This window comes from Arvicola amphibius, chromosome 17 (genome assembly GCF_903992535.2).
Source record: "Arvicola amphibius chromosome 17, mArvAmp1.2, whole genome shotgun sequence".
NCBI classification, from domain to species: domain Eukaryota; kingdom Metazoa; phylum Chordata; class Mammalia; order Rodentia; family Cricetidae; genus Arvicola; species Arvicola amphibius.
Genome location: NC_052063.2, coordinates 9384686 through 9404531, shown reverse-complemented (window position 1 = coordinate 9404531; position 19846 = coordinate 9384686). Strand labels below are relative to the sequence as shown.

Sequence of the window (19846 nt, the reverse complement as noted above, 5' to 3'; positions counted from 1 at the left end):
AAGACACCTTGAGTGACGTCCCTAAAGCCCAGTTGGACGGGCAGTGCAAACCCACGTGCAGATTCTCTACTTTTAAGACTCTCAGGAAGTGAGTTTCATAGGTCCAATCATAGAGTTCTAGACTAATTTTAAATACAATTAGCCAGAGCGTTCATTACCAGACACTCACTGCTAGAAGCAAGCCTGTATTGAGATTTCATAATTCTATGCCTATAACCCAGTGAAAATGAATTTTCAGATCCCCTTAGTGGGCAATGAGCATATATATATTACACACACACACACACACATATATTTTAAACCATATGTATAAGTATATATACACATATATGTACACACACACTGTGTGTGTATCCCCCACATTCATATAAGGATCAGATCAATTTTCTCTGACCCAATACCTTTCCAGGTTTCTCCCCACCCCTTCCCCACCCACCTTGGGCAAATACAGGAGGAAAAGCTGTGAACTGTGGCCTTGAATGGTGTGGCTCTACCTGAGCCAGCAGTTCATTGTTTAACCAGAAGCCAGGGACCCACAGGTCCTTGGCCTACTCTCCCGGGCTGCCTCTTTTAATTAGGTCAGAACTGGAGCAGAAGGATGAGGAAATGCCTGCCAGCTTGACCTCTTCGCCCTGCTGGCGTCAGGCTCGGTGCTTGTGTGTGTGGACTTTTCTGTTGACGTTTCTGATAGCCCCTCTGGCAAACTGAAATGCTTAACTAAAGGTCAGGGGTCAGGTGGAAGGAAGGCTAGTGGAAGGGAGTCCTCATGTGTGTCAGGTGATGTGAGAGCAACTTTGGAAAGTCAGTGTTATGTGGTTGCTGCTCAGTACTAAGATTTTTGGAGCTTTCCAAAAGTTTTAAATGGCGCTCGTGTGTGTGTGTGTGTGTGTGTGTGTGTGTGTGTGTGTGTGTATGGGGTGGGGATGGGTGGCCCAGAGACAGTTGGATCTCTGAGTTAGAAGCTATCCTGGTTTACATAGAAAGCTCCAGGACAGCCAGGATTACATAGTGTGAGACTTTGTCTCAAAAAAAGAAAAAGGAAAAAGTCCCCAAAACATATACATACAAGTAACATTATACAGACTAAGCATGTTGTATTTATGTATTTAGAAATACACACACACCATATAGATGTAACAAGAAGATTAAAAAAGGTCATGAATTTAAAAGGGAACAAGAGCTATTTGGAAAGAGGGAGGGGAAATGATGGAATTATAATTTCAAAAAAATAAGAAAATATTTTTAAAAAGCGAATCGGAACAAATCCTGTTCAAAAGTGCCTGCCAGCCTTTCTTAAACACACCGGATGCTTTCCACAACCCTGAGCGCAGCGTGTGTAGAGGCTACCAGACTCGGGTGGAGTGGGTGCGGGTGGAGTGGATGTGACAGACACCCATTTCAAATCTGATTTTACCTCAACGGGTTTGGATCACAGTTGAGACCTATGCTTCACGAAGGCTGTAGGGACAAAGCAGACAGAGGCGCCAAACAGAGACCCCGCGTCTCAGCTCCATCCTTCCCTGCCCCAGGTCCCCTTCATCTTGGGGACCGCCTGGTAGCAGGACCCTAGAGTCGAGCTGGCCAACCGAACAGTGCGCGGCACCCGCAGCCCTACTTGGACGGCCGCGCGGACGCAGGACCTGCTCGGGCACCGTCAGCCCTCCGCCCCGTGCCCCTGTCGCCTCGCGGGCACAGCTCGCCCACGCTCGTCTGCTCCTGCGTTCCCACCGCAGTTCGGATCCAAGCTCCCGCATAACAGTGTGTCTCTGTCTTCCTTAACACACCACACACACACACACGTGTGCTCAGAGTCCTCTCCTAAGTCTCCACCCCAGGTCCCCGGGCAGAGTTTCCCCCCCACGGCGGTCCCCTGTGAGCGCCCTAACTGACTATACTTCGCCTGGCCACTGCATCTACCTGGTCCAACTTGATCTCTCCCGGTGGCTAAATTTCAGTTCTTTGATCCTAAAGTTAGGAGTTAGAGGGTGAATATAATTTTTACCTCCTTCACCTAAAACCTGCAAAGCAGACCTGAAAGGACTGGCGTCCACAGTAAGGTTTAATGCTAAGAGCCATTCTTGTTGACACTGCTGTCAGAGTCTCCAGGCTGCTAACGAGCTCCCGCCCCGCGCTGCCCCGCCCCTCCAGGGAGCCGCTGGCGGGGCTCTACCGTCCTCTGCAGCCGGCTAGCACTTAGGACGACCATGGCGACCGGCCACCGCCTCCTGCTGGAGAACGCGGAGCAAGTGGTGCTGGTGTGTGCCCGCGGCGAGCGCTTCCTGGCCGGGTCCGCTCTGCGCAGCCTGGCCGTGCTGGAGGGTGCCAGCCTGGTGGTGGGCTCGTGAGTATCGGGCACAGGCCGGGTGGGGTCCCGGAGCATCTTCCACCGATGATCATCGATGTCACCATAGCTTCTTATGTCTTGCTTGGCCGGAGGGTTTGCTCTACCTCTTCTAGAAGATTCTGTAGTCTTTTTCTCCCTAAAACTCAGGATTTTGGCTCTGGTCTGTAATCCCAACACTCGGGACATAGGTCAGTAGTCCAAGGCCATCCTTGGCTGCGTGTAGAGTTTGCACATGAGACCCTGTCTCAAAAAATAAACAAGAATGAATTAATACCTTTAGATAACAGTAACATCACATCCTTCTTCTTTCTCCTCTTCAATAAGCACCTGTGGTGTCCATATGTAGTCGGTATAGCGACTGGGCTCATGCCTTTAAAACCAGCACTCTGGAGGCAGAGGTAGGTGGTTCAAAGCCAGCCTGATTTGCAGAGTGAGTTTCACAACAGCCAAATGAGACCCTATAACAACACACGCACACACATGCACGCACCCACGCACACGCACCAATTGACCTGCAAAATCTATCAAGCCCTGCATTAAGGATCTAATGCTCACATGTAGTTTAGAGACTGTTTTTTCATTGTTTTCTGAAGCAAATAAAAATGCACAAATACCCATACCTTTTAAAGAACGGGTGCGTATTATTTTGTAGTTTCGGGTTCCCCCCCCCCCACACACACACAGTAAAATCTCAAAATCCAGCTAAGAATGTTTAATGGAACAACAGCAGCAAAACCCCAACACCTTTGGAAGATGATTTCTCGCTTCCTATAATAACTATACGGTTGGATGTGTGTGTTTTGTTCAAACATGACACTGGGCACCTACGATGAATGACAGCCCACATTCTTAGAAGGTGGAGAGCTTGTGGTTAGCGTGGTTGGGACGAGAACTCTGTGCTCCCAGAGTCCTCCTATACAAGCTGAGGCAGACAGAAACCTCCATCTGAGGGCTGAGCTCATTAGAACACAAAGCACCCCTGAAGCAGTGTGCTTCCGTAGTTCGCTCTCTGCGGACCCTCTTTGCAAACTGCCCCCGACTTCCGGTTAATGCAGCTTCCTGCCAACTGGGCATGTCTCTGAGAGAGGAGTTGTGTTTTCCGGCATCATTTGGGGATCTAGTACTGTAGGGAACTGGACCTCTGATCTTAGAGTAGAAATAGCAATCTCTTCTCCACATGGTTTGCTATTTGTCTTTACTGTAGCAACCATCTCTTCCCAAAAAAAACCCAGGTCAAGAGGGAAATACAGTAAACGCTGGCTAACATCATGGCATCCAAAAGCACGTTTAAATCATTAATCAGATTTTTTCAGGAAAATTTCCCCAAACTTAGTAACTGTTTCTTGATTTTTTTTTCCCCTCCCAGGGATGGGTTTATAAAAGCTATTGGCCCTGCAGATGTTATCCAAAGACAGTTTTCCGGAGAAACTTTTGAAGAAAGAATTGACTGCTCTGGGAAATGCGTCTTACCAGGTGCTGAAGCTCTTTTTCAGAAAACTCTGAAAACCTAGTGGTTTCTAGGACAGTAAAGAGGAAGACAATTGGTTTGTCTTAAAAAAAAAAAAAAAAAAAGAGCCTTGACCACAGTGTTCAAAGTGTTGGGGCTCCAAGAATTGAAGTTCTGCTTTGCCAGTGTGATTTCCTGTTTCATTCCTGTAAAGTGATTACAGATTCCCTTTAAGTATTTCTTGAGGCTACTTGCATCTTCCTTACAGTTTCTTTTCAAAGTAGCGCAGTGTGTATTTTCTAGTCCTTGTTCTCAATTTTGCTCAGTTAATAGTTTTGCCACCACAGCGTCAAGGTTTGTTTGGGGTGAGCGCAGTTACTGGGCAAGCAAGCTGGTTATCTCTGAGGGACAGTGTATGGTGATGAGTTACTCTCCTCTCCTCTACTAGAACTTTCTAGATCGGCCACGTAGAGGGAACCTCACAAAGTCTTGCATGCTCACTCTCCTCCAAGCGGGACGGCCACCACGCACCCAGAGCACGATGATACAGTCAGGCACCGCCTAAGCATCTTCCGTTTCTCTACTTTGGTTGCAGGACTGGTGGACGCGCACACACATCCCGTGTGGGCCGGCGAAAGGGTCCATGAGTTTGCCATGAAGGTAACTGCAAAATGAATGACAGCAACCCAAGAAAGCACAAACAGGATGCCCCCTCTAATGACTGAATAAGGGGTCAGCCTATGCTGCATAGCTTCTTAATGGATGTCTTTACTTGGCTCAATGAAGAACACAAATAACAATAAAACCAGACTTAGCTGAAACGGCCCCTAATCTTTGTATGATATGTAGAGCTAGCAACAAGTTTCAGAAAAGGAGTATCTGAAGGTTTTCAACTATAGACTTCTTTTTTTAAAGAACAGAGTTTAGCAACTCGGTGGGTGATTCCCCACCCCCTTCCTGTATTCTAAATCATTATTTGTAATTTTGAAGAAGTTCCAAGAAATAGCTCGAAAATCACTGTTGACTGCAGACGAACTTGGAAGAATATATTACTAACCGAAAATAAAATGTCTTATTACATTATTCTTTTTTTTTCTCTCAGAAAAAAAAAGAATGAGACTTACGAAGACCATAAAATGTAGTTGTATCAGTGACAGGAACCATAGCTAGCTCCTAAATGGAGCCATTATCACATTGCTAAGTGGGGGGGTGGGGGGTGAGTGCAGCCTACCAGTGACAAATTATTTTGGAAATCAGGAAAATTCTTTTCTTCAGCTATCGTGTGCCCTTCCTCAACAAGTCGGAGCTGCTTTTAAGGCAATTTTATAATTGCACTGAATTCCAGAGCTAGAAGGCACCTTAGAGGTTGTGGTTCCAATACTGTTATTGTAGGACGGTGGAGAAACGGTGTCTGGGAAGGGAGGGTGGAGACTAGCGGAGGATGGGGGGGGGGGTGCCAGGCGCGTGCGCGCTTTGCGTGGCTCGCTCTTCTTACTGTCCAGATAACTAGTGACTACTGGGATTGCAGGAAGAGCTTCTTTATTTGCTTGAGTGACAGAATTTAGGTTCTAAACCTTGCTGCCCAAATGACATGGAGTCTGCCCTTGGTCTTGGCTAGCAGAAAGCTGAAATAACCCCTTAAGCTTTGTTCGCTCAACCGTGCCGAGGGATGGAGACTGAGGTGGGCTTGCCTGCTTATGCACTCAGGTCGATTTCACTGTGAAAACACCCAAATACTCCTGTACCTGAGTGTTAATTAGTTGTTACTGCCTTCAGCTGCCCATTTGCCCAGCCGCCACCTCGCCCATTTCTGCCTCTCCAGTACTCTTTGGGACTCCCTTCTACACACCTGGGGGGTGTCTTTAAGGACTAAGTGCCCCTCTTTCTACTGTGGCTGTTAGTGCCGGTGCCCTACTGCTTCTTAAACTAACGGACTGATTGAAATAGGGTCTGATGTAGCTCAGGCTGACCTGTAACTCCCTATATAGCTGAAGTAGGCCTTGCACCTCTGATCCCCCTGCCTCCACTTCCTGTGGGCTGGCATTACTGGCCTGCACCATGCCTAGTTGCTTCTTAACCATCTTGTAAAATTGGTTTTACTTTATTTTTAAGTGTGTGTAAGTGTGTGTGTGTGTGTGTGTGTCCGCGCGCGCGTGTTATTCCCCTGGAGCTGGAGTTACAGGTGATTGTGAGCTGCCACGTGGATGCTGGAAGTGAACCCCAGTCCTCTGCAACAGCAGCCCCCATTCTTACCTCCGAACCCCTTAATCATCTTCTAACATCACCCCCGGAGGTAGGTTCTGCAGACCGACTTGTAACCTCCCTGAGTGAGTCGTGCCTTCAGTTGGCAGGAGCCACGTACATGGACATTCACCAGGCGGGAGGAGGGATCAACTTCACGGTGGAGCACACTCGCCAGGCCTCGGAGGAGGAACTCTTCTGCTCCTTCCGGCAGCGGCTGCAGTGCATGATGAGGGCCGGCACCACGCTGGTGGAGTGCAAGAGCGGATATGGCCTCAACCTGGAGACGGAGCTCAAGATGCTGCGCGTTATCGAGCGCGCCCGGCAGGAGCTGCCCCTGGGCCTCTCTGCCACTTACTGCGGGGCTCACTCAGTCCCCAAGTAATCTCAGCGGCGGCTGCGGGAGTGGGGGCGGGGTGAGGTGGCGCAGCTGTCACTCAGGCCAGACTGTCCGGAGAAGCTTCTGGAAAGATGCCCTGCTTCTAAAGGCCGGTCGTGGTGCCCAGGTGGCTTAAGGAAGGGGTTTCCACAGCCTCTTCAGTTCTCCTAGTCCTTTAAGGATGAAAACGGAGGAAACATTTCAAGACTCCTTTTCTTTAGACTAAGAATGGTCCCTTGCGAGTCCTTTCAAATTAGCTACTAATTCAAATAATTTCCCAGGATAATCAATTAGCTTACACCACTGTAAAAATCACTAGTTATTTCCTCTAGGAGATCAAATTGTGTGGTCTAAGTGTCTGTAGAAGGGCTTTTGTTAATCTGTTTGCTCACTAGCAAATAGTTTCGTTTTAGTAACTTTTTTTAAAAGCCTCTGCCTTCATCTAAAGAATCTCTGCTCTTTGGCTTTGTGTCTGTCGGCCTAGCTGTGCAGTTCCGTTCTGTCCCGGACCTTCTAGACAGGAAGGTTCACCGCCCAGATCGGAAAGGTCGGCGTGGTTGTCTCCAAATGCTTTTCAGCTTAATGACTGACCCCCCTCATAGACTTACGTTACAAACAATACCTAACCTTAAATCATATCAATTAATTTTAATATTTTTACCTTAATGAACTTCAAAATGTATTTTATTTGATTATTTGAAACTGTGTATATTTATTATACCCAGGATGCCGTCTAGAAATGCGCGTGCATTTTGAAGTGGCTTGAATCGCACTAACTAACACGCGTGATGCCACTTACCAGTTTTGTGGGGGGAAAGGCTTCAAATCTGCTTTGGAGTGGTTTAAAAGAATACAGTATAATGCGCATCGCATATACTGTATACATGTAATTGTTCATGCTGATAGTCCCATACGATCTTCAATCAGAGGAACCAAAAAATTAACACTAAAGTTTTGTATTAAAAGAACACCCCAGGCATGACGGTGCATGACCTTAATCCCAGCTCTCAGAGGGCAGAGACTAGTTGATCTCTGTGAGTTGGAGGCTAACCTGGTCTACACAGAAAGTTCCAGGCCAAGCCAGGACTACATAGTGAGATCCTGTCCCCACCACCAAAAAGGAAAAAAGAAAGAAAGAAAGAAAGAAAGAAGGATAAAGTCATACAACTGTTTATGTAGGAAAAATATAAATATTTACTATTTCCAATTATCTTTGTTTTACGCTTTTAGCATTTCTGTTTTTGAAATTACTGAAGTTTGGAGTGAGACTTTTTTTGAAAGACCCTGTCTATAGGGAGTTGTAGACGATTTCAAGTAGGGTATAAAGCATGGAACAGCCTGCTTTTAAAATTTTTTTTTTGAGTATTAAAACGAGTTCAAGTGCAGCTTACCTGCTAGCTAAGTGATTTTAAGGGCGTTTCTTAGCTCTTCCAGACATGGACAACACGCGTGCAACGAGGAATTATACACACCCTGCCCTATGCCACTGGTGTGAGACACAGAAATAGCTTATGTAAATACCCTGCCTGTTGACCTCTGCAGGTTCAGCTACATGTTTTGCTGAGTGAGAGCCACCATGCCAAACACGGGGCTGGAGCCTCTGAAGCCTGCATTTCAGTTCCCACTGATTTACCTTCATGCGCAGATCACAGCCAAGCCATGTGTCTAACGTTGTGGAGCGGGAAGGGGCTGGGGCACTCCATGTCCGGCTGATTTCAAATGCTCTGTCTGCCCCCGCTCGTTCCTAACAACTCCCAAGGTTTACAAAGTGTTTCTTCTCCTCGCTCCACCCCTTTCACAAGGCAGGATGCCTAGGTAAAGGCGACAGGGAAACTCGTCAATAGAGAAGAAAAAGGAAGAACGATAGCTGGGGCTCAGGGTGGCCTCTAAGTGTCCTTGATAGAGAAATTCAGCTTTGCAGCTAGGGGCCTGCTGGCATCCCCAAAGGTCACACAGCCTAGTCCTTTAGACGGAAATCTCATCACCACCCCGGCTGTGTGAGCATGCACAATTGCCAAACTCTCTGGCTTCTTTTCTGGACTTTTTCTCTTTTCTGAAGCTTAAGCTCACTTGCCTATACTGTTTATTATCCTTCCCTTATTAAACTATATATGGTCTCTAATGTATCTATAGCACACATAATAAGTTGATTATTGAGCAATGTATTGCATGTCACAGATATTAAAGAACATGTATATCACATGTATGAAGACGATGCCCATGCTTATCTCATTCTCTTCCACTAGAGGGAAAACTGCTGTTGAGGCCGCCGACGACATCATCAATAACCACCTGCCAAGGCTGAGGGAACTCTGCAGAAACGGGGACCTACACATTGACAACATAGACGTGTTCTGTGAGAAGGGTGTCTTTGATCTGGATACCACCCGAAGGATTCTTGAGGGTGGAAAAAAGATGGGGCTACGTATCAACTTCCACGGGGATGAACTCCACCCGATGAAGGCTGCGGAGGTATGACTGACAGTCGGCTCTTTCCCGCATGCCTGCAAAAGGAGTGACTCACGGGGGCTGGAGCGATGGCTCAGAGGTTAGGAGCACTGGCTGTTCTTCCAGAGGTCCTGAGTTCGATTCCCAGCACCCACATGGTGGTTCACAGCTATTTATAATAAGATCTGGTGCCCTGGCATGCAGGCATACGTGCAGGCAGAGTATTGTATACATAACAAATATATGTTTAAAAAATTGTTTATTGGAGCCAGGCAGTGGTGGTGCACACCTTTAATCCCAGCAGTCTACAGAGCTAGTTCCAGGTCAGCTAGGGCTGTTACACAGAGAAACCCTGTCTGAAAAACAAAAACAAAAACAAAAACAAAAACAAAAAGCCCTATGAAAAAGAAAGAAAAGGAAGGAAGAACACATAGACACACACACACACACACACAGAGAGAGAGACATACGCCCACAGACATACAGACACAGGACACATCCAGACACACATACATGCACACACAGACACTCACACAGAGACATGCACATGAGACATACACATAGACACAGACACATGGGACACATCCAGACACACATACATCTACATGCACACTTGCACACACAGACATACACACATGGAAGGATCCACACAGGCACATGTGCATTCATATCTATACACAGGCTGGGACACACACTACTTATTTCTGCTTGCCCATCGTTCCCTGTGGCGGCTGTTGCTCTGTGCCCGCTAAGCAGGGGCTTGCGCGCTGTGCTACCCCTAGCCTGATTATTTCCTTTACCATCTCCTATGACTTCTATTATAGTTACAGTGGAGAGAAGCATCCCTGTAATCTCCTTTGCTAAATCCAAGGCATGTTGTGGTCGGCACACGAATTAGAAATTTCTCTTTTGCTGTGACAAACTCCCAGCCGAAGTAGCTTTAGAGGGAAGGGCTCATGGTTTGGGGACACAGTCTGTTGTGGTGGCGAAGACGGGGCAGTCACGGTCAGGAAGCGGAGGGATGCTGGGACTCCGCTTACTTCCCATTCTGTGGGATCGTGTCACCCACATTCAGGGAGTGGCTTTACCCCTCAGGTGAACCTGGCTGGAAACGCTGTCACAGACAAGAATTTTTTTGTCTCCAACATGATTTTAAATCTGGCCAACTGTGCTGGTTAGTTTAGTTTACTTTTATTTTGTCGATTGGATACAAGCTAGAGTCGTCTGAGAGTAGGGAACCCCAGTCGAGAACATGCCTCCGTAAGAGCCAACTGGAGAGCGTTTTCTTAAATAGTGATCGGTGGGGGAGGGCCCAGCCCATTGGACTGGTAGTCCAGGGTTCTATAAGAAAGCAGGCTGAGCAAGTCTTGATGAGCAAGCCAGCAAGCAGCATCCTCCATGACCTCAGCTTCAGCTCCTGCTTCCAGGCACCTGCCCTGTTTGAGACCCTGTCCTGACTTCCTTTCATGATGAACAGTGCTGTGCAAGTGTAATCCAAATTGCTCGTCCTTCCATTAGCTTTAACCATGGTGTTCCATGGTGTACTAAGCGTGTTGCTCTTAGTACGGATTCTGGCCTCTGGACATGGGTACCGGGACTGAACCTTCCTTATCTGTCTGCCTTCCTCTCTTGCGTCTCTTTTGCCTCCTCTGCCTCTCTGTTGTTAACCAACCACAACAGACTACTTTCAACATCCTCCGCTTTGAACATGCTGTTTCTCTAGTCTGGATAATTCACATTCTCATCCACGTTTCTCCTTGGCTGCTACTTCTCTGGAACCTCACCCCAAGTCCCCTTAATGTTAGATGGTGGCTTCGCCCTGTTTTTCTCCCACCGACTAAGCTTGCACCCGATACTGGGAACTCCCTGTTCCTGGAGGTGAGTACAGGGCCTGCGGTACAGATGTGTAATGTTTGCATGCAGGTGTTTGCTGAGTTTGTGGAATGACTGTGATCTGTGTGGTCAATGAGTTCCTATTGGTCAGAGAGAGCAAAATAAACAAAATCTCTCTCTATTGTTTTGACTGGCCTGGAACTCACTATGTAGCCAGCTGCGGCTGGCAACTCTCCTGCCTCACTCTTCCCAGTGCTTGGATCACAGATGTGAGCAACCATACCCCACCTGAAGACGAGTTTTTACCAACTTGCTAATTTTCAAACGGCGGTCCGTGACAGACCTAATAACTATTTGGGGACCTGTGCTCATCGGAAATGGTTGACAAGAATCTTCACAAAGCAGGGGAAGTAGGGTCATGTATGGAACTGTCGTATGTTAAACCTTTCCCTGTCTGCCCATTCTGCCTAGCTTGGGGCTGAACTGGGAGCACAGGCGATCAGTCACCTGGAGGAAGTAAGTGACGAAGGCATCGCTGCCATGGCTGCGGCTAAGTGCTCCGCTGTCCTTCTGCCCACCACGGCCTACATGCTGAGGTAAGGGCCTTTCTCACCCTGACACGTTGCCTTCAAGCACGGGTTGTGAGGATGGAGACTCCAGGGGTGCCTAGGCATTGCAGCCTATGAACTCGCGAGAACGCTGATGCAGAAACTCGGATGCCAAGGGATGCAGCGGTAGTGGCACAAAGCCGTCACGCTAAAGGTGCGAACAACAGACGAGTCTGGGAATCGGGCGGTGCTAATGCTCTCCTCCCCTCCACCACTTACCCTGGAGCTTTCTTTCCTCTTCCAGCACAGGAAACATCCCCTTTGTTCTTGCAAAAGCTCCAGCTGGAGACAGACACCTTTTCCCTGTTCCCTTAGGTTGAAGCAGCCTCGAGCCAGGAAGATGCTTGAGGAGGGAGTCATAGTTGCCCTGGGCAGCGATTTCAACCCCAATGCCTACTGCTTTTCAATGGTAATTACTTCTCAGATACTTTATTTTCTGAACAGAGTAAACTGTGGAAAACATAAATGTTCAGAATTTTCATTCGTGGCCTACAAGCAGGATACTGCATAAATAAATAAATATTAAAAAATTTTTCATTTGTTGTAAAAATGTATTTAAAACTCTAAAATGATTCCTCTGAGAAGAAAGAGGAAAAGGGTACAGGCAGTGGTTTGATTGAATTTTTCTGCCCACATGAATACACCCTGGACTGAAGAGATAAATTTCAATTTGAATTGTCCTCTGATTCAGCTTTAGGCTAAGGTTTGTAATAAGACATTTTCCTTCTCTGGGCATAACAGGGACAGCAAGGCTATAGAAGGTGAGGGTGGAGGCAAACACAGCAAAGGTTCCTGAAAACTTGTAATATTAAATATACAGTATTATTCAATAATAAAGTTTAAGAATCTTATGTATAAAATTGCATTTCCCATAGCAACTGAGCTATATATAATATATATTAGTTATATGTGTATAATATAATATATTACGTACAATTGTATTACATAATATATACACATATGTGTATATATGTATATGTACATATTTATATATTTTTATATATACACATACATACATACTTTTGGGGGGAAGAGGAGTGGAATCAAACCTGGGGCCTTTTGCACACTAAGCACAAACTCTATCTGAGCTATTCCTACCGGACATACATTTAATCGTCTTTGCTTGTGCTGTGGAGGAGCATCCTGATTTGTAATGGCTTCTCCTCCAATGCCTTCTCTTCTTGCCATAGCCAATGGTCATGCACCTGGCCTGTGTGAACATGAGAATGTCCATGCCCGAGGCCTTGGCCGCTGCCACCATCAATGCAGCTTACGCGCTGGGGAAGTCCCACACACAGGGATCTTTGGAAGTTGGCAAGCAGGGGGATGTCGTCATCATCAATGCATCCAGGTGAGGGGCCTCCCGAGCTAGTACTCTCCATAGCAACTAGTCTTATTTGATGCACGTGTAGGCAAGTGTTAGGCCCCTTTCTGCGTGTTATTAGTAAGTATCAGGTAGACGGTAGGCTACCCAGCCCCCTCTGTCTTTACTCCTTGCCAAGCAGAAGCCCCCTTCCCTCTGAGGCCTTCAACTACACAGCAAAGCAAGTCTACAAGTCTTCAGATCTCTCCAGGTGCCTTGCAGCTTCCTTGGGCCTCCAATTCCTGCTGTGTCCCTGGACTTCGGACTTGCCCCTGAGTCTGTGTTTGAGTTTGTGCTTGGCTCCTGACCCTTCGCTAGTTCTCGGTTCTACTTACCACTCCCGCTCCTACTTATTCTTCCTCTGACTCATGGAATCAAATGGCTCTCAACCTCAACGCCTCCACTCGGCTGCTCTGTTCCTGAGTTCTTAGGTCTATGACCTGGGCCTCCCAGGCTACAAGTTGGATCCTAATATCTAAATCCAGATTCTGGCAATGTTATGTCTCTTGTACTCCCTCTTATCACAGCCCTCGGGGCCCCGTGTTCTACAGAGGACAGCAGTCCCATAACGTCACGCCTGGAAGAACCGCCTCCTTCCATCAAAGATAAAGTGCACGTGCCAACCATGAATCGGTTTTGGAAAGTTCAGGAGTGGGAGAACTGGCTCAGTTCATATCAAACCCTTGCTGTTTGAATATGAGGACCTGAAGTTTAGCCCCAGTGCCCACAATAAAAGCCAGGCTTGGCACGGTGGGCCTGTGTGCTCAGCCCTGGGGAAACTGAGGCAGGGGGCTCCCCAGGGCTGGCTGAGAAGACAATCTAGTCAAACTGAGGGACTCCAGGTTCAGTGACAGACCTACCTCAAAAAGCAAGGTGGGCAGTGATCTAAGAAGAGAGCCGATGTGGCCTATTGGCCTCCACGTGTACTCGCACAGATGAGCAGGCATAGTCCATGTGCATGTACTCATACACGTGAATGCACACACACACACATGCACTCACACACACTGCTTGCCAGTGCTCAGCTCTCTCATTTTCATCCAGTATAGAACATGGACACACACAGACACACACACACACATACACAAACACACACACACAAACACACACACAAACACACACACAAACACACACACACACACACACAAACACACACACAAACACACACACACACACAAACACACACACTGTTTGCCAGTGCTCAGCTCTCTCCTTTTCATTCAGTACAGAACACAGACACACACACACATACACAAACACACACACACAAACACACACACATACATACACACAAACACACACACAAACACACACACACACACACACACATTGTTTGCCAGTGCTCAGCTCTCTCCTTTTCATTCAGTACAGAACATGGACACGGACACACACACATACACACACACACATACACAAACACACACACATATACACACACAAACACACACACACAAACACACACAAACACAAACACACATACACACACACAAACACACACACACACACACACACACACACACACACACACACACACACACACACACACACACTGTTTGCCAGTGCTCAGCTCTCTCCTTTTCATTCAGTACAGAACACAGACACACACACACAGAGACACACACGGACACACATACACACAGAATTCACTTTAAATTCACTGACACACTGGTGCTTTTGATTTGCACACACTGAAGCGACTGTTTGCTTTCTTTCTAGATGGGAACATTTGATTTACCAGTTCGGAGGCCATCACGAGTTAATTGACTACGTTATAGCTAAAGGAAAAGTCATCTACAAAAAGTGACAGAGCTGGACCAATGAGATAGCTCAGTGGGTAAAGTCTCCTGTCACCAAGCCTGCTGACTGGAGTTCGATCCCTGGGACTTACATGGTGGGAGGAGAGAAAGAGTTACTCTCTGACCTCCAGAAGCTCACTGCGGAGTATACCTGACTCCTCTGCTCCCCACGACACTGTCACGTAAATAAATGTAGTAAGATAAGAATGTATTTTAATAATGATGGGTCTGGAAGGAAAGAGAAGACACGTTCTCTGTATCAACTGAACCTACATAAGTTACAGCACTTCCATAGCTTGCCAGAACCACATCACTTCAACCTAATCATATGTCATGCCATACTGTTAGCTTGAAAACTCAAGGGGTTAGCTTATTTGACTTGAGCGTGTGTATCTGGATGTGTAAACAGGCAAACCTACTGGGATGCAATGTAGAGTGGTTTCTCAAAGGCTGGCTACAGATATTCTGGGGTACAATGAGACAGCTCTGCTCCTCTGTGGAGAAACACACTTGTCCTGAGAATTCTCTTTTGTTTTCTGTGATCTGCCCCAATGAGGCCAACGGGACCATTTCCTCAAAGGCAAACAGAATCTTCTCTCCCCACAGTTTGTCTTTTGAGATGCTTTCTAGTCAGTGAGGGACTTCTGGGACAGAGGTGGCCCTTCCATTTTTAGCATCTTGTCAGCCTTTGAAATGAAGCTTAGACAGAGTTCAAGACTTGTTATCTTGCACAGACATGAAAAATCTCCTATATGAATGCATTTTGATTAACACCGATGAAGTAGCTTTTTTAAAAAAGTTTCTGCTAAAGCTTTTTCATATCACAAAGCCATGGAAAGGGTTTCATTGTATAAATATTGCCACCATTGCTCCTGCGGCCCCGGAAGTAGTACAGCAGCCTTGTCTACAGCGTGTTTGGATTTCAAAGAACAAATCACAAAGTCATTTGCAGAGGGAATGATTATTTGTGTAAACTGGTATTTCTCACGCCACGTCAGCTTACTTGGACACCTGTAAAACTGTTTCCGTGATCTTTGCAATCGTAGTGTTATCGAACACTGTCCAATTTACAAAGCAGTGATTTCACAAATAAACATTAGTTGCCAAACCATCGTCAAATTTGGAGCCTGGATTAATGTAGGTGCTCCGTTCCGTACAAGCGAAGACACTGCATTAGTTTGCTGCTGTGGTCATATACTGGGGCTCACTAGGTGTGGAGTAAAGAGGCTTATTCAGCTCACAATTGTGTCTTCTGTTCAAGCTCCAAATCGTGGCGCACAAGCTCTGGCGCTGGGTCAACTCATGGCAGATTGCAATGTGGGGAGGGCGTGGTGGATGAGAAAGCAACCACACCTGCCCCCATCCCCCAAGACAGAGAGATTAGGTGGGGTCAAATCTAGGCTTTGATAACAAAAATCTCTAAACAACTATCTACAGTCCCAGGAGAAATGCCTTAGCGTCCCCCCCTTTCCCCACTATTTTGTCTTGTTTTGTAGCCCTGGCTGTCCCAGAACTCTCTCTCTCTCTTTAGCTGGCCTAGAACACAGGATCCACCTGCCTCTTACTTCCCAAATGATGGCATTAGAGGCATGCACCGCCACCTGGTATCTTTGGCTTTTTCATAGTCAACCCCCACCACATGTGAGCCAGAAGGATGAAATTCTCACACTGGAGAGTAGAGGCAGGAGGATTCTGAGTTCCAGGCTAGTAGCCTGGGCTACATAGTGAGACTAGGTCGCAAACACAAACAGAACAAAACGAAAAAGCACAGAAAGGAGAAAGAAAATGATCCCGAAAGGTTTTCGGGTCATCTCAGTTCAAGTCAACTTAACCTTTTGCCTGCCAAGAAGTTTTCGCCTTTGGGAGGCAGTAGCATCCTTCTGAGAAGAGAATGTGTGGGCTGGGTGCTGTGCAGGACAGGCAAGCTAATAGATCTGAAAAAAGACACACACGCACGCACGCACGCACGCACGAGGCTTTGATTGCCGTGAGTTCTTTCATCTACCAGGAAAATGTAGAGGTTGCTCCCTTTTCTGTCTGAAGTTCTAAGCTGGGCATCGCCTTCAGAGAATTTGTGATCCTGCTAGGGCTAAGACGAACATTAGAAAGTAAAACCTTAAAAGCTTGTTCCCTTAAAAAAATAACCCATGGGCTGGAGAGATGGCTCAGTGGTTAAGAGCACTGCCTGCTCTTCTAAGGGTCCTGAGTTCAATTCCCAGCAACCACATGGTGGCTCACAACCATCTGTAATGAGATCTGGTGCCCTCTTCTGGCCTGAAGGCATGCTTGCAGGCAGAATACTGTATATACAATAAATAAACCTTAAAAAAAAAAAAAGCCCACAAGGGGTTGGAGAGATGGCTCAGCGGTTAAGAGCATTGCCTGCTCTTCCAAAGGTCCTGAGTTCAATTCCCAGCAACTACATGGTGGCTCACAACCATCTGTAATGAGGTCTGGTGCCCTCTTCTCGCCTTCAGGCATACATGCAGAGAGAATATTGTATACATAATAAATAAATAAATATTTAAAAAAGCCCACAATCACGGAGGGGGGGTAGAGGTAGGCAGGTGAGTTCCAGAAGAGAGAGCAGGAGAGAGAGAGAGAGAGAATAACCCACTGATAAAACACACTAATTTCATATTTAAGTTAGTTATTACTAGGAGCGGAGATGTCCGAGAGGTCTCAGAGTATACCACTGAAAGGCAGCAGGAAACTTCTCTTTCCCTGACAGGAAGTTACTCTAAATTTTAGAATTTGAAATTTGAAGCCACATATTTTCTAGTTGGTTCTACAGAAGCTATTGTGGGCAGTACTCACCTGGAACCCACATGGTGGGTATTACCCTGTGCCAGCCTGGCCCTCCTTAGGCGTTCTCAGGGGCTCAGAGACCCCACGCCCACCCTACCCTACCCCAGCTGTGTGGTTAGCGTGAGTTGTGCTCTCTGTGACCTGTTTCTGATTGGTTCTTCCCCTTACTTCCCCAAGGCGTGTCTACACATTTTGATCGTTTCTTTTCTAACCTGGCCCACTGCCTGAGCTATAAATTGTAAGGGCGAAGACAGATCTTAGCTCCCACTTAATTTAGAAATTTATCCACTAAGTCAGGTGTGGTGGCTCATGCCTGTAATTCCAGCACAAACGATATAGCAAGAGGAGGGTTAGCTTCAGCTACACAGTGAGTTCAAGGCCAGCCTGGGCTACATGAGCTCTTACCTAAAACTTTTTTGAAACTTTTCTTTTTCTGCTATGTGAGGGAGTGTTTGGCCTGACTGCGTGAGGTGTACCATGTGTGTGGTTGGTGGGTAAGGTGAAAAGAAGCTAGAGGGGCCTTTGGAACTGGAGTTACCAACAGTTGTGAGCCGCCATGTGGGTGCTGGGAACTTAACCCAGGTCCTCTGCAAATTCTAGCCAGTGCTCTTAACTGCTGAGCCATTGCTCCAACGTCACACACACACACACACACACACACACACACACACACGCAGAGAGAGAGAGAGAGAGAGAGAGAGAGAGAGAGAGAGAGAGAGAAATTGACCAACCACAGGAGTGATTTCCTGAAGTTAATCTTTTTTTTTTGCACTGGCACTACCTTGAATTTCTCCTTTTCCGCCCTTCCCTGACTGCCACTGGCAAAGGCCAGTCCAGCCACCTCCTCCGGGTCTTCCTGACAACCTAGTCACATCGTCAGCCTCTAGGACACGTTTGGCACAGCAGTTATCATATGTCCTCTACTGGAGGACAAGGCCTTGAATGGCAGACTGCATGGGCCAGGGGATGCACCACAGTCCCGGCTCGGTCTCGCACAGTGTGCTCGGTGGTATAATAGTTAATGGCATGTGTCAAAAACCTGACTGGATGTGGCTTTAAAAGTGGGGCGGGGGGGGTGAGGGGGTGCCTCAGAGATGGCTCAGTGGATAAGAGCGCTGACTGCTCTTCCCAAGGATACGACTATCGGTAATCGGTAAGTGAATCGGATGAGCTCTTCATCTTCTCCAGGCACGGCACACGGTGTACAGACATACACGCAGGCCAAACACCTATACACACAAAATAAAACATAATACATGTATTTTTTTTTTTAAAGTAAGGGAGAAGGAAGTCAGGCCTTATAGTACAAGCTTGTAGTCCCAAGTTACTTGGGAAGCTGAGGCAGGAGGATCTTGAGTTCAAGGCCAGCCTGGGTAATTTAGCAACGCCCTATCGTGCTCAGACCAGAGATGCTGCCCCTGCAGAGGGGACCGGCACACTTTGTGTCCTATCCACTTCCTTGTCTAAGATACGAGACTCGGAGACTCTCCCAGCTCAAGTCTATAAAGTAAAGAATTCCCTTCTTTCTGTGGCTTCTGTTTTCATCTCTCTCCTCAGCTTCTCCTGTTGTATATGGTGCTACCAAGGGACTGAATTATCTATCTCTCACATGTCTCTGTGCCAATCTATAACCAAATTAGAGCTCAAGTTCATTCCTGCCTTACCTAAGAATCTCAAAAAAAAGTAGTTGGGAATATATAGTTCAATGGTAGAGCCCTTGCCTAGAATGTATGAGACCCTAAATTCAGTACCAAGGGAGGAAAAAATGGAGGGAAAGAGGGAAGAAACAGAGATGGAGTGAAGAACAGCCTCTTTAACTCACCGTTGGAAATTTAGAAGCAGGGCAACAACCCCCTTTGGTATCCACAGCAAGTCAGCCACAGGATGACCCAGATTCCTGCTCTGCCACCCAGCAATGCCCTGGATATGGCTGTCAGTCAACTCCAGGTTTCCTCATCCAGGGCAAGCAGGAGAGAAAGGTGACTTCCCTGGCTTGAGGAAAGAGAAAATGCCTTCTCCAAAGTTGTCCATGCTGTTAGCTCCGTTGCAATCCCAGGCTTTTCTTGAACGAAGCAGGTAGCAGAAAGGAGGGGGCCATTTACACGAAGCAGGTCTCCTCTAAGCTGAGTGAATGCTCTCACCTTTGTTTTGAGCATCCATATCTAATAAATGAATGCCTTGAACTAAGATAACCCAAAAGGGCAAAGTGATCAATTGCTTATTTATTTATTTTTGATCAATTGTTTATGACAGTTCTCAACCTTCCTAATGTTGCAACCTTTATTACAGTTCCTCATGCTGTGGTGACCTCCCACCCACAAGCATAAAGTTATTTTTGTTGCGACTTCACAACTTTAATTTTGCTACCATTATGAATCGCAATGTAAATATTTGTGTTTTCTGATAAGGTTTTAAGTAACCTCCCCCATGCAAGAGTTGTTCAACTTCCAAAGGGGTCCTGACCCAAAGGTTTATGATAACAATGATACCTAATAAAAGTGTTACAATGGTCAGACCCCAAAACAAAATACAAGTAAAATAGCATGAAACGTATCTCTTTTCACGAACTTATTAGATTT

The 19846-nt window shown here is 46.7% G+C and overlaps 2 protein-coding genes across 2 annotated transcripts in view; one reads left to right on the top strand and one right to left on the bottom strand.

Moving 5' to 3' along the window:
* Ccdc38 (coiled-coil domain containing 38) overlaps positions 1-2713 on the bottom strand; it is a 46429-nt gene extending 43716 nt beyond the window's left edge. The window contains exons 1-2 of the mRNA XM_038315136.1: positions 2672-2713; positions 2003-2584 (exon numbers count right to left, since the gene is read on the bottom strand). The gene's annotated coding sequence lies outside the window, so the exon portion shown is untranslated. The remainder of the gene's footprint in view (positions 1-2002; positions 2585-2671) is intronic.
* Amdhd1 (amidohydrolase domain containing 1) lies at positions 1914-15578 on the top strand. Its single transcript, XM_038315137.1, has 9 exons — positions 1914-2341; positions 3711-3817; positions 4387-4451; positions 6136-6413; positions 8658-8883; positions 11164-11288; positions 11616-11709; positions 12491-12651; positions 14380-15578. The coding sequence occupies exons 1-9, from the start codon at positions 2205-2207 to the stop codon at positions 14465-14467; spliced, it is 1281 nt and encodes a 426-aa protein (XP_038171065.1). The 5' UTR covers positions 1914-2204; the 3' UTR covers positions 14468-15578.
* Positions 15579-19846: the final 4268 nt, after the last annotated feature.